General features: G+C 29.4%; 1 protein-coding gene across 1 annotated transcript in view; it reads right to left on the bottom strand.

Moving 5' to 3' along the window:
* Ube4A (Ubiquitination factor E4A) overlaps positions 1–11,322 on the bottom strand; it is a 36,587-nt gene extending 25,265 nt beyond the window's left edge. The window contains exons 1-4 of the mRNA XM_067277264.1: positions 11,241–11,322; positions 3,839–4,118; positions 2,873–2,964; positions 217–381 (exon numbers count right to left, since the gene is read on the bottom strand). Coding sequence (XP_067133365.1) covers positions 217–381; positions 2,873–2,964; positions 3,839–4,097 — 516 coding nt within the window. The 5' untranslated portion in view covers positions 4,098–4,118; positions 11,241–11,322. The remainder of the gene's footprint in view (positions 1–216; positions 382–2,872; positions 2,965–3,838; positions 4,119–11,240) is intronic.
* Positions 11,323–15,389: the final 4,067 nt, after the last annotated feature.

Genomic DNA, 15,389 nt, shown 5'->3' on the forward strand with positions numbered 1-15,389 from the left:
AATACATATACTTATGTTAATATTGAAAATTACATAATTTATTAATGTTCAGGTTTTAAATATTTATTTTTAAAATTTTCGCTAAAAAAATATAAAACGTTTGGTTTTCATTATTTTTTAAGAAATTGGAAAAATTTATTAAATTTCAATTAATGTAATATAATGTAATTATTCCATTAATTCATCACAGTTAATGATGATAATTTTGTTACTTACTAGTAAATTTGTATGATGAACTTTTAATCTAAAATAGCAATCAAACAGATAATAAATAATGCGTTTTTCAATGGCTTTCTCTTTATTATAATCGTCGTCTTCTGCGTCTGATGACGTAATAAGAAACTTGCTTGGATCATCAATCATTAAACGTTCAAATATTACCTTATAAAAGAAACAAAACCATTAAATATTTACAACTTTTACACAGTTAAACAAATTAATAAAGGAATATAGGATATATAATAATATTACAAAATTACACTATTAAAATCTATAAACAGGATAAAAATTTTTTAATAATATATAATGATTTTTATAAAAATTTGTATCTTTTTATATCTAACTTGATTTAAGTCGAAGCTTTTAAGATAAATAATAAAAATTGGCTAACTTCTTGTCTAAAGATAAAGATTAGTTGGCACAAAAAATGATTATGGTTTTTAAAAGACTGCTTTTGTAATTGGCCTAAAAAGACTATTAAAAAAAATTTTATGTTATATAACAAATGTATTTCATATCTTTTTAAGAACAGAATATACTAAAATATAATTTCAATACATCAGTAAAATTTATGTAATTTCTCAAATAGTATATATTTTACTGAAATAAATGGGTAAACAAGACCCAAAGACAGAAAACTTTGACAAACAGGTAAAAGTAAGCTTACGGTTATGACAGCTCATAGTTGTTTTAGAATCAAATGTGAAAATTTCAAAATTATGAGAATTATTTTTATAACTGCAAAAATCTCTAACCTATAATTAGTGAAATTGTGATGTGCTATAATTTTCATATAAAGATGTCAAAGACGAAATTGTGTTTCTGAAATGTACTTCAAATTTTGTGATGTTGCTAAGCAACAGCATAACTAACTTTGAGCAACAACTGGATGTTTGTTACCTTTCTGCATGTCAAAGAACATTTTCTATTTTTTGAAACTTTTTCATGCATATTTTTGTGATAATGTTACTTGGTAACTGAATAGAAAAAAAAAATCAATTTGAAAATTAATTAAAAAATAAAATTTAAATGAGAATTTTTAAACTCATTGCATAAAAGTAATATTTCTATTATAAATTTTTAAAATAAATTCAATACAAAAAGTGAGAATAATAAAAATTTAATGAGTTCAGAAATGTTCATAATCACTGTGTACAGATGATCCAACAAAGTAATAGAATATGTATCATTTCGTATAATTTCCCAGTGAGACTAAAAACTCTAAATCTTCCATTAATTATGGATTTTGCACTAAATAAAAAACAAAATACTAAATTATATTAAAATACCTATTGAATAATTTAATTTCCTGTAATGATAAGATTATTATTATATACTTCTCTAATTTGAAGCATGGAAAATTATGTTTAATGAGTATTTGTCACATAACTGAAATTAATTTAATCAAATCTTGTGATAATTAAACAAAATTCTAAAATATTCTATATATTCTTGTGGAACTAAATTTTATATTCATATTATCTAATTTTGATGCTGATGAGATTTTATTATATTGTATTACTGGTAAATATATTTGGTATGTTTCTACTCACAATTTTGTTCAGAATTATCATCCAGACAATTAGTCTGAATTAAAAACCTTCAAATGATAGAAAATGTATAATTACTTAACTAGACAAATATGGATGAATATTAAATTAAAATGACTAATGTGGAGAGCTTCAATATACAGATAGAAACAACTTAAATACAAAAGATATGACTTTGAAAGTTATTTTTTAATTTGTATTTTTTTTTTTTTAAACATTAGAATTATATGGTTATTAGATCATAAAGATAGTTTATTATAAGATAACTCATTCTAATTTAATATATATATATATATATATATATATAAATTATATATATATATATATATATACATATATACTTTAATTTTATTTTCTATATTATAATGATAAAGACCATTCTCAATTTGTTTTACTTTACAATTTTATGGCAGATTCATTGTTATCAAAAAGAACAGCAGCAGTAATTCACAATAAATATATGATGAAAGGAAATGATATTCAAATAAATAATACAAATATTGATGATTGATAGTAAATGCACCATCGTTCTGATAAGGAAGAAATAACAAATTTTCAATAATAACCTGTGCTAAAAGAATTGTTAAGTTACAAACATTACAAGCATCATTTCAAAAATTGATGTAATAGTTTAGTAGTGTAAAATTTAAATAATAACTTTTATATGTTACAGTAGAATCTCATTTTAATGAATTGCTCGGGCTGCTGAAAATCATCCATTGTTCTAAGAATCCATTATATCCGAGAACAACAGATTTCCCACATACCCAAGAAAATATCCATTAATTAACCCCATACTTATAAAAAATACCTGTACTTGAAATTATTCAGTCTCTTGAGATATGTATTCAATTGTACTGTCTCAAGTTCATCATCAAACTACATAAATTCCCAGAAGCACCTAAGTATTAACTAAACATTGAAAAAAAAAAAATGCAAAGTTTACAATAGATGGAGGGGCTAGAAAAAATCTTATGCAATTGCTGAATAAGTAACTAAATGCAATTCCAATTCTGTACAGTTATGTTAGTTTATTATTTAAACGTAAAAGTATTTTTATTCTAAATTAATACATTATCAAAGTATTAAAATAAATATCATACTTGCTCTAAATTGTCAGAATCAAATAATTGGACTTGTAAAGCAGACGAAACTTCAGATAAATACAAGCAACTTTTCGGTCTTGTTACAGAATCTAATTTATAAAATTATTCAAGATTATTTTATTTGTATATTATATTATTAAAAATAACTATTTTAATGTTTATTAATATATATTACAAATCTAAAAGAAATTCTCAAATTTATTTACAACTTCATTTTCCAACTTTCTAGTCAACACATTTTAATGAAAATTTCTTTACTCCAAAAAAAACAGTAAAAGATCTAAGTTATTAATTTATAAGCACATCTGTTTATTACAATAATTATTTACTCTCGGTGAAAATGTTTGCTATTCTTAAAGTCTGCGATGTTTCTCATTAAATACAACAAAGCTTTTTAAAACTGTTTACATTCATTTCACTTTTATTTAATTGATAAATATGTTATTAATTAGCTGTTAAGCAATTATCATACAGAAGAAATCATGCAATTGTGACATGATGATTGCTTCTGTTAAAAAGCACAGCCAATTTTAAAATAATGATTTTATGAGTAATAATAGCAAGGTTGAGGCCAAAGTTTTCAACGCGAAAACATGTACGTCGGATGTTCGGCACCGCTTTCCTGTAAGCCTAGAAGTTTGACAATGGCGTTTGGAATGTCGAACACGATTCCACTGACTTTCCAAACGCCATTGTCAAACTTCTAGGCTTACAGGAAAGCGGTGCCGAACATCCGACGTACATGTTTTCGCGTTGAAAACTTTGGCCTCAACCTTGCTATTAATGTTTTAATGTAATCATTTTCAAATTAAATTCAAACTTCCAAAGTGGAGATAGAACAAAGTAATTCTCAGCCAGTGATATGAGATTTTACTAAGAATGTATTACTTATATTATTTAAAATTGTGATGCTTATATAAAATAATAGTTTCATACATGAAATTCAATAAAAATAAAATATACCTTTGTTTAAGGTGATCCTAAAAACATCTTCACAAATAGAATTGAACTGAAATTTATCAATAGCTTTTGTTAAATTATTATTTTGAAGAAGGCTTGATTGTTGCACATTATTTTCATTGCCAAGAGTTTGACTTTTTCCTTTATCTTTATTGTGTGCAGATAATTCTATCTGAGACTGAAGATTTCTAAAGTTTTTTGCATCTTCTGGAGATGGAAATAATGCTGCAAATGGGTTTTTTGTTATATCCCTTTCTGACATCTTTCTTCTTTAATATGAAATCTATTAAAATTAATATGTATAAATTTAAAATAAAATTATAAAAGTTAATCATCATCATTCTATTTATAATTAAATAGTTCAAAATATTAAATAATGACAATATAAAATTTATTTTATTATACTTATTAAAGATATTGAATGTGATTAACAATTTTAATAAAAACATAACTGGAAAATTAATAAGTCAAGAGTTTGTAGAAAAATATGTAAATATAATAATGTATTTTGATATTTCACAACTGCATAAATTCACTTATATAAAGGGTAAATGGAAAATAACTATGCATTGAAAAATCACTATAATTTCAATATTTATAAAGCAAAGACAATGAAAATTATTCAAAATACACCTCATTAAATGGAAATATGGATGCGTACCCTAAAATTAAATGGTGCCATCCATCAATGACATGTTTTTCTCACATCATAATGTGGATGGATGGCCACTTCTCTGTATGTCCACAACCAAACCTGCAGTCCTTTCAGTTTCAAATGACAATTTTTGATTATTTCTGGACAGACTGTGGTTTGACATCCCTTCACCATACCCTATCATCTATGAAAAACAACCACCACTGATTTCCAACCTCATAGCATGCAACAATCTGTTCTCTCTCCTGAACAGACAGGCAGTCAGCCAATGTTTTTGCTACTGCATATGCAGCTCTCTCAGTCACTGACCACATCATTAATGCAAGAATTATAAAATTCCATTGACTGATGTATATTTACACAAATTTTATTATGAGTGCCTTATTATTTCAAAAATGATAGTGATTTCTCAATGCCTAGTTACTTTCCACCCATCCTACTTAATAAATTTCTCGAATACAGTAGAGCGTCATTTATCCGAATCAATTGGGGACTGGGGTTGTTCGGATAACTTATTTTTCGGATAACCGATTATGTACGAAAAAATATATTAACTTATCCCATGTTGAAATTTTTCTCAAATTGCGTGTCGCTTTGTGTTGAATTTTCGTCGATTTTAAGCTAACGAAAATTTTTATAATAATATTCGTGGCTATTGTATCGTTAAAAATTATTTCTTTATTTTGTACAAATAAAATAAATATATTGAAAAATATAAGAACAAAAAAATTATACTTTAGAAGTTAATCTAGTATAAAAAACATTCAATTCAGCACGACACAGTCTGACTGGAAACCTTTCGGTTAACCGACGTTTTGGTTGATTGGCTTTTGGATAAACGACACTACTGTAATCTTATGATGATAAGGCTACAGACTATTTAATAATATAAAAAGAATACATGTATTTTTAAAATAAATTTTTTTTGCAATCATATGATATGATTGCAAAAAAAATTGATTTTGTAAATACATGTATTCTTCACATGTTAATAGTTTTATTTTCTTACAACAATAAGAAAAAAATAAATTTCAATTTTATTACATTCTGATAAATTTTCTTGTTTTCTTTTGAATTTATATATCTGATATATATTTGAATGATGATATAACTAACGAAGGAAAACAATTTAACTTGTAATTTGTCATGATATATGTTTTGTACAATTGTTTACTAGAAAAAAGAATTATAGGAGTAACATGAAAACTTCCAAAGATCAAAAGTATATTTTCCTATTGAAAGGAAAACACTAATGATAATGATATAATATTTTCCGTAGATAAAATAGCATTAAGAAAATACTGTATAAAATATTATATAATTTAAATTTAAATTAAAAATTGAATAATAAAATTAATTTTGATTCAAATTATTAGTATAGTTATTTTCAGTATGATGATAAATAATATCAAACACACATCTAGGTAAAAAATACATTTTTGAACTGATCTAACATTTCTATTTAATTACAAACAAAGTATGTTAATATAATTGCGAAAGTGGTTTTTCATCTAGGTTATATATCTCAAACCTAATGCAATAAGTAAGTTTTTGATCCTTTTGACCCAGAAACACACTAAACTCTTTTCTATAAATACAATCATTTAAAACTTAGTTTACTAATCATTTCATTTTTATTGATTTAATATATAACTTCTTATCTAAAACTATTATTCAAGTCAAAGATATTTAAAGATAGGAATATTTCTTACAAGAAAAAAAAAACACTGTTCATTTTTATAATTCCAAGGTCATATCATAGATTTATTTATAAGATATACTGTATACACAAACAAATGCTAAAATCTTGTTAAAAAATACATTTCTACACATATGAGAAATATATTATTTTTATTTATTGAAATTATTTATAAGAAAAGTTGGTTAATGTTACCTATGGTTCCGAGATGGCGGCTCGTCTAATTCCAGCAAGGAAACAGTGGGGACGCACGTTCTAACCTAACCTATTCTAATAATTTTGTTGGTAATAATTATGGTAATTTATTAGAATAGATTAGGTTAGAACACTCGTCTCCATGGTTTCCAGCCGCCGAGACGAGCCGCCATCTTGGAACCATAGGTAACATTAACTGAAAAGTTTAATGTTGTAACTATTACTGAAATGTATTTATCACAATCATTATCAAGAACACCATTTGGTAGCCATATTATTATTCTCAGTAATGCCTATCTACCAGACAGCTTTTGGAATTTCAAATTAATATTAAAGAAAAGATTGTATTTCTCTTCTGTTATGTATAAACTAACTTTTTAAGCTTAAAAAAATAAATTAAAATTTAAACACAGAAGAATCTGCCTATTGTAACTACTTTGGAATTTATCTCTACTAATGGTAATAACTTACTAATAAAAATCCAGCAGCAAGTTGCTTAACTTTCTTGGGAACATTTGGTGAAACCAACTGTTATCAAAAATTTTATGGAAAAACTTTTTTACTATTTTTAATTATTATAAAGTGGCAAAAAGCTTAATTTTGATGGAGGGATGGGTTTTATAAAACATGCTAATAACGAGTAAAATCATCATTAAATCTGACCCTACTGGAGATACACGTGACCCCCCCCTTTATCTCCCCACTCTTTGATCTTTAACCACCAAAATTTAATAGCATTAATCCCCCTAATACACAAACCTCCCTGCAAAATTTCAGAAATTATCGACAAAAAGCACAAGAGTTATTAAGCTTCAAACAGAGTGAACAAAATCATGCACTAACATCCAGAAAAAACCCCAAATTTTTTTGCATTTCTTGATGTTTCAAGGTGTCGACTCCAAAAATGTAAAAATCTAGAGGAGGTAATTTTTGACCAATCACCATACTTTCTCTCTGTTATATGTAACAGCCTGGAAAGTTATATTAAGTGGGAAAAAATAAAGAAGACAACAATTAGTATCAAAATGCTAATTTTATTGACTAACATTAAAAAAACATGCTAAAACAGTTAAAAAATGTAAAATGGTTTATTAATTATAAGTAATTCGTCCAAGGTTGTTCACTTACTGTTTTTTGTAATAGTTTATTAATAAAATACTCATATTTATAATGGTGTTATAGGAATGTTTAAAGGAATTAGTTAAGAGTGATAATGATTATACATTATCAGCCATATGCTGAGGTTGACAGTGAAAAAGACAGATTAAAATGACCACTTATCTGAAGATAACAACAAATATAAACTATTGACTGTAATAAGCACAGTCTTAAGTGTATTTTAATTTATATGTTTTGAGACTTGTTTAATGTTTAATGTGTGTTGCTGTTTACTGTTAATTATTATTAGAATAAGCAACTGATGATAATGTATAAATTGTATTGTCTTATAAAATGAACAGATTATAAGCTGTTTGCTTTATAATGGTTAGAAATTACCATATAAGAGCCAAATAAACTTAGAGTAGTTATAATTAAAATGACACTACTCACTTGTCAGAGCAATGCTGAGAAAAATCTACTTAATGGATTACAGTGAAAGTCAATGGTTATCTTAACATGGGAAAGAGAATTTACAAATAAAAAAAATTAGCTAGTTGTCATGTCACCAGGTGATGTTGGTGCACTAAAATAAAAAAGCGCCAAGATGAACAAACATAGCCTTTATTTACAAAACAAAATTTTCAATATGTGAACTATTAGTGTGCAAAATATGCTGGAAATGTAATATAGCATGTTTTGTAGTTGCCTGTAGCATGTCTTGGGGAATGACTAAAGTATGATGAGTAATTCTTGCCTTCAGCAAGTGGTTGACCATTACCTTTGTAAACTTGGCTTTTCAAATAACCCCATAACCAAAATTGCAAAGGTTTAGATTGGAAAAACATGGTGACCAAGTATTACAAAATTTTTGAGAAATTAACCTGTCATCATCACCAAATGTGGTACACAGCAATTGTGTTTGTTGTATGTGCAATATGGGGTAGCACTGCATCTCAAAAGATTAGGGATATTAGGCAATTACTTTACTGCAAATCTGTGTAATAAGCCTCATTCATTGATGCACAAGGCCTTCAGCCATGATCTCAGTAAAAAATGGTCTGATTATAAAGTTTGTGGTAAACCTCACCTTAAAATTATATAAAATGTAGGGACACTTCATGCACAACATTCAGTTTTGTACATCTCCACATATGGCAGTGATATGTATTCATACCTATACATATGAAAAAATGCACTTTGGTGATCCAGTAGTAGTCCACTTTTGAAGGCCATATGTCATCAAGATGCATCCTTACCAGAAATTGCAAAAGTGAAGTTGGTATGCTGTTTAGGGTCATATAATTTACCATTTTAAGATAATCCATAAAATGGATAGTTGACCATGAAAGTTGCAGTTGCTAGGATACATACGGTAGATATGTACATAGTTCTGACTCTGTATTTTTGCAACAGTAAGTGTGACATCATCTACATTGTTTTCTGCAATGTATCACTACGTTGTTGCCTCTATCCAGAGTATACACACCCAATTTACTTATTTCTTCAAATTTCTGTTTCACATTCTTCAGTCCATTTAATTAAACCTTATTGTATTTTTATTTGTGTAATGCATTGGCAGCATTAGTGAAATTGGTAAGAGTTTCTATAGTAAAGCTCAGTCCTTCTTTCATATACCAATGGTTCCTTCTAGCAGTTATAGGAAAGACATTACACTTTACAGTGTGCCTCATGCAACTCTCATGTGTGAGTGGCTACAAAATGATGAGAAATTGTCTTGTTATAACAATAAATTTAGAAGTTAATAAATTTGGCTGCACGTTTAAAAGGTTTTCGAGTAAGTGTTTATCTTGTTATAACATGCCACTAATTTTGTTTTATTTGCAAACTCTTTTTTCCATATTCTTATTAAGATAATGAATCACAATAAAAATTGGTGGTTATGTAAATTCTTCTGTACAATGCTTTGAATACTGTCAGTTTAATTATAATTACCTTGTATATCATGAGACAATATAAGTGATTCAATCTTGTATATTTCGCTAAGTGATGTTTTATGATTAAATATATTGTATAAGATATTAGATAAGATATTGTAATGTCTGTCATTATATATTTTTCATAACTTATAACATTATTGTAAGAATTACTCTGTTACAAGATCTACATCTATCAAATTTTGATTTGTAACATTTTATGTACACACTTCATGTGTGTAGCCACACTTAATGATAAACATTACTGACACAAACCGATTAATTTTATTAGATAAGACTTATAAGACTTACAAGGTGTTAAGATTTTGAAGCTGGGATTGAATATGGACAGTTGAGAAAATCCAGGAATTTTTTGCCACCATCTCTGTGACCCAGCCAACACTAGTATTGACTTGGGAAAACACAACAGGACCAAAAAAAGCTCTCAATGCCCACAGAGCAGAAAGAGTAAAATTATATAATCATAATAAAAACGAATGGATTAAATACGAATCATTCATTATCGAATCACTTATAATTTGTTCATATGAAATGTACATTTAAAAAAAAAAAAAAACATGCAAATTACCAAAAAGAGAATTTCAATATATTTTTACTCAAAGTTTAAAAAAAATACTTAAAAATGTAAATAGAAAAATTCCCATCCTAAACTAAACATTAAATAAACAAATGAAATATATTTACTATATCTTAATGAATAAGATTCTATCTAGACTGTATTGAATTAAAAAGTTTAGAAAAAAGAACACATTTTTAGTTTATCTACAAAAAATTGTAATTCATACAGAATAACTTCATTAAAATAAATGATCAATGTAATTAAATATATTTAATTCTGATTATTTAACACAGGAATCTCCAAACTATGGCCTGCAAGCACCACCAATTTGGCTTGCGATAGCGTGTCAGATAAGCCCGACATCCGGCCCGCCAGAGTTTATTTCGATTACATTGTAAAATTTACAATGTAAGTAAATCATACAAAATAATAATCAGATGTTTTTATTTAACGACCAATTAAGAAACACAATAAGTGACATACATAGGTAATTCACATAATGAAATTAAACATTATAATTACGATTACGTATCGCACAGCACGCGCATCAGCTATCTCTGCCACAACGAAACGTCCCTGTAAGTACCAACCGAAATTGCAAACGGAGCGGAGTCCACCCTGCGCCATAGATATCTCACTCACCGGCTAGTCCCGAAATGAAAATTTGCACCTAATTCAAAACTACAGTATGTCGGTATGGTGAGCTAGCTAAGGGCCACACTGACTCCCCCACTAAGTCCCTTAAGACTTAGTGGAGGAGTCAGTGTGGCCCTTTAGGCTAGAAAGTTTGGAGACCCCGGATTTAACACATACCAATCCAGTTTGCGTCACCGACAGAACATAGTGGATTCGCAAGCATCAGCATTTCCCTTAAATACTTTACCTAAACTGCTAGTAATGTATATAATGATCACTTATTTTCTAAGAATTGTGATTACTGGTAAATTATATTAATTATGAACAGTTTTTCTGTTACAGTGATCTGTTTTGTTGAAATGTGGGGAAAACACAGTGTTTCATTATATTTTCGTACATAGGGTTAATTCCCCATCTTTATCAACATTAACCCCATAAAATAAATAATATATAGAATTAAAATGTCCAGCTTAGGGAAGGTAAAGCTTGTATTTTAAGTAATGTGTTGATCTGTACGCAGAAACTGTTGTAATATTATAATTAAGTTAGCATTTTCGTTATTTCATAATTAATTTCGTATAAATAATAATTAGGAAGCAAATTACCTTCGTTCGAATGTTTATTGTAATATACAAATTTTCCTCCTTCCGACTTCTGCGTTTGATTAATTGCAGCGACCTCTGCTTTTTCACGTAGCCATAAAATTATTTTATTAATTATTAAAATTAAATTAGTATTATTATTGCGATATAAATTTTATTAAGTTAAATATGTGCTAATTAAATCGATAATTAATACAATTAATGGTATTAGTTTATCCCTTATATACCAACGTTTTTCCTCTTAATTATATTTATAATAGAGACATACATGCTAGACGTGTCCAAAACACATCGAATATATGAAAGGTAACTCATTTAAAAAACGCTATAAACAAAACATCATAGGACTACTTACCGACTGTGCACCACCATCGCTTAAGCTTGTTTGGTCGTGGAGCTGCACATTGGAGGGCGGACGCGCACACAGCGTGTCACGTGACTTGGATTCGACGTCAGTCGCTCACGTGACTACAGCTCTGACGCCTTTCCGGACAACTTTTTCTTGTAGCGGAAGAATTCGCGTGATAGAGTAAAGATACCTTACGGTGCCCACATTAATAGCGGTGGCTCCGCCGGGCTGCTGTTTGTAGACATTTGCGAACGACGGTGAAAAAAAGAGACGTCCGTAATATCGTGATCTATAATTTTAAAATATGCGTTTTTAGAGAGAAAATTTAAAAGATGGGTTTCAATAGCGTCCAAAGTAGCTGCGAAGAAACTCGAGACGACACTTACATATATTGACGCGCGTTTTCACAACTTGTAAATTTTCATTCATAAAACTACATAATGGACAGCCCGCGGACCAGTTTGACGAACTTTGCTTAGTTACGCTTTCGTAACACCGTAACATTCTATAACGAAATTCACAAGCTAAGATTTGACAACGACGATTTATTTTTCGAGATTAACTTGTTAAAAAGAGAACAATCAAATTACTTTAAAATTCAGATTAAATGTTTGTAACTATAAATTTATAAACACGTATGTTTTACACAGCCTAACTAATCCTTTAAATTTAAAAATGTAAAGTTATATAACAATAATTTATATGTAAGATGTGGATCAATACTACTACATAAAGACTTTTCTGTTTGGTAATGTTTTATTTAAAAACAACAGAAGCAACGCGCGTCAGAGCGAAGTTCTCACACCCAGTTTTTTTCTTTTTCCATTCGAATACCTCGCGGACCAATACTTTTGTGAATTAAAATAAAAGTAATGATAAGGCGGATCACAGTTTGAGTACGTCCAGTTTTTTTTTTTTTTTCTTTAACTCTTTCCGCCCTGTGGGCACTAAGAGGGCCTCTATTAGAAGGCCCATTATGGGTTCGGCCAGGCCCACAATGGGGCGACCGGGTGGTGAGGGACGGGGCCCGACATATCTGAACGGACCACCCCCCGAAAAATTCCTGGGGATTATTCGACCCGTTCGGATTCGATCCCGGGTCCCCCAGAGCGGTAGGCTGCCACCTTGACCGCTCGGCCATCCGGCCGTCGAGTACGTCCAGTTAGACCGCCAGCGACTTTCTTTTCATTTCTTTTATGAATCGCACAAATTTTACTTCTTATCAGACTTTTCAACTAAACTCGCAAATATCTGCAGCTTTTAACACCAAAAGGTATACAAAAATGATTCCATATTGAAAGAAATCGGAAGTAACGTAGTCGACAGAAAATTGTCAACCCGGATGTATTTAAAGAACGAATAACGTAACCTTTCTAGATATTTGGCTGGATTCTTAATGCTTAATGTAACGAAAACGTTTGCCTGGTAAAAGTTTTGTGCTCGATATCTAAAAAGGTTTGGTTATTCATTTTTTAGTAACGCCGGCTTAAAAACAAATCTTTAAACTTGGAAATTTTTCCTACTGCTTCGAGTCGAATAAAGTCGGATAAATGAAAGACTTCTGAACGCGTTAAGCGACAATCAATCCTAAAAAACAGTAAAATCTTATAATTTACTTGCGGTTGTAGCACCCTTAAATCTTTTCTAGAAAATTACTCTTTTAAAAGAGATTCTGTAGAAAAAGTAGTGTATATTTTTAATATTACTGTTAACGGTTAAACGTTTAAGAAAGGAATACAAACACAGCATTAAGTAATGCAAAACATGTATTATGTTACATAATTCTTTTTTACATAAATATTTGCATATACAAGCACCATAATGCGAGTCCATTTCGAAAACTGCGCAGATAAATTTTTCTTGTACTGTGTACACTCAGGAAATAACAAAAATGACACATTTTCAGGAATTGCTCGTAAGCAAAACATAGAGAATACATTGACAGAAAAATAGTTTTTTTAATGATGTTAGTAAACTTGTAGGCCTTGTACTAAATCAGTGGTTCCCAACCGGTGTTCCGCGGAACACTGGTGTTCCGTAAGCGTCTCCCAAGTGTTCCGCAGATTTAGTCAGAAATCGGAAAGTGTACAATCGTATTCGAGCCACCGAATATCAAAAAATTAAAATCATAAAATTTTCATAAACTTAAATACATATGTACGACTCGTACTTATGGAGTGTACTACTGTTTCAAATAAGATGAAGGAAATGATAAAAACTGAATGAAATATGTAAAAAAACATCAGGCACAAGTTTCCCATTAAAGTTATTTAGGTATATTTTTTCCTGTCTTAGCATTGGCGTTAATAATATGAGTAGAGATTTTGAATTATAACTGCTCAATTCTAATAAAATAACTGTTGACAAGCTTATGTATTTCATATTAACTTAAGTAAGTGTTCCGCTAAAGAAAATTGCTCACAAAAGTGTTCCGCATCCTAGAAAAGGTTGGGAACCACTGTACTAAATGAATAAGGAACAATATCGTCTGCTTGGAATAATTAAAGTATTTTCTTCAACTATCACTATTCTAGCTGTACATATGACACACGTGACAGTAATTCTCTCTTTAGGTACGAGTAGCTGACCATTTACAGTCCAGCAGGAGATCCATTTCAGAATGAGTGTAAATGGAGTATAAAGCAGTGGCGTGCCGTGACATTTGATGATAGGGAAGCTGTAGCTGTGTTTCTGTAAGAAGCCGACTTTCAGGAGCAATCAATTAATTGCGCGTCAGGGCCCGTTCGTATTCGTTTGTTCGATAAGCTAGTAAAAACCGTATACTTCTTTAAATGTATTTTTAATAGATTATCTGACGTACTTAATAAATAAGAAAGTTCAATATAATTTACCTCCGTTATTAGATTCAATAAATTCCCTACGCCCTCTAAATGCCAAGTCTCGCTTTGAGAGAAAACATATAACATCTATTAATTTAGATATACCGAATAATCGTAATTATCTCGTTATAATTTTCAATATTTATTTTATATTGTCTACAATGTTAAATTCTATTCCGCTTTGATTTCCAAATTGCTTCAATTTTACGAAAGAATCGTCATTCGTCACAAATTTTATCGTCAAAATGTCGAAATTTTTTTGCCGACGTATTTATATTTAATTCAGGCATCGGTCTTTCTCTTTTAATAATGTGTTCTTTTTCATTATACGGTCTCGAACCAAAATTTTTTAAAATAAATTTTTAAATCACTAGCCACGATATAAGGGCTAAAATTAAAATTATCAGAAAAACTTACTTGGTAAAACAAAATGTGTGACGAATATACATGCCTAGTACAAAAAATTCTTCAATTGTATGAATATACTTTTAAAGAAACTTATAATTAAATATATCTTTGTGAAGAAACGTACATAAAAATAACAAAATATTCTTTACTTTTTAAATCTTAAAACAATCCACTTAGTGAAATAGCTCCCTACGAGTGGCTAATGAATGGAATCGGAGACGGTCCAGGTAGGTGTGTGCGTGCCAAATCCCGAAGGTGCCGATACCGGTCAATGTCAAATGCCTTTTTTGTCGCATCACTAGTATATATCAAAGGACGCCACAGGGTTGTTGTAGATTTTAAACGTTTCTCACCATAGCTGTAATAATCTAAATAAGATAAACTTAACAGATTGTCCATCGTTCGTTTTCTAACTAATTCGTTTTAGGACCGAGTGTTCGCGGAAATTTCCAAAATTTACAACTTTTCGGTCACTCTCGTCGATCTGGAAAAATTTCTGTCTTTATTACATCTAATATTACGAAGAGAACAGACCCCACTGTACTTGGCAAGAGA

Source organism: Centruroides vittatus, unplaced genomic scaffold (assembly GCF_030686945.1).
Source record: "Centruroides vittatus isolate TY-2023 unplaced genomic scaffold, ASM3068694v2 contig_738, whole genome shotgun sequence".
Classification (NCBI taxonomy): Eukaryota; Metazoa; Arthropoda; class Arachnida; order Scorpiones; family Buthidae; genus Centruroides; species Centruroides vittatus.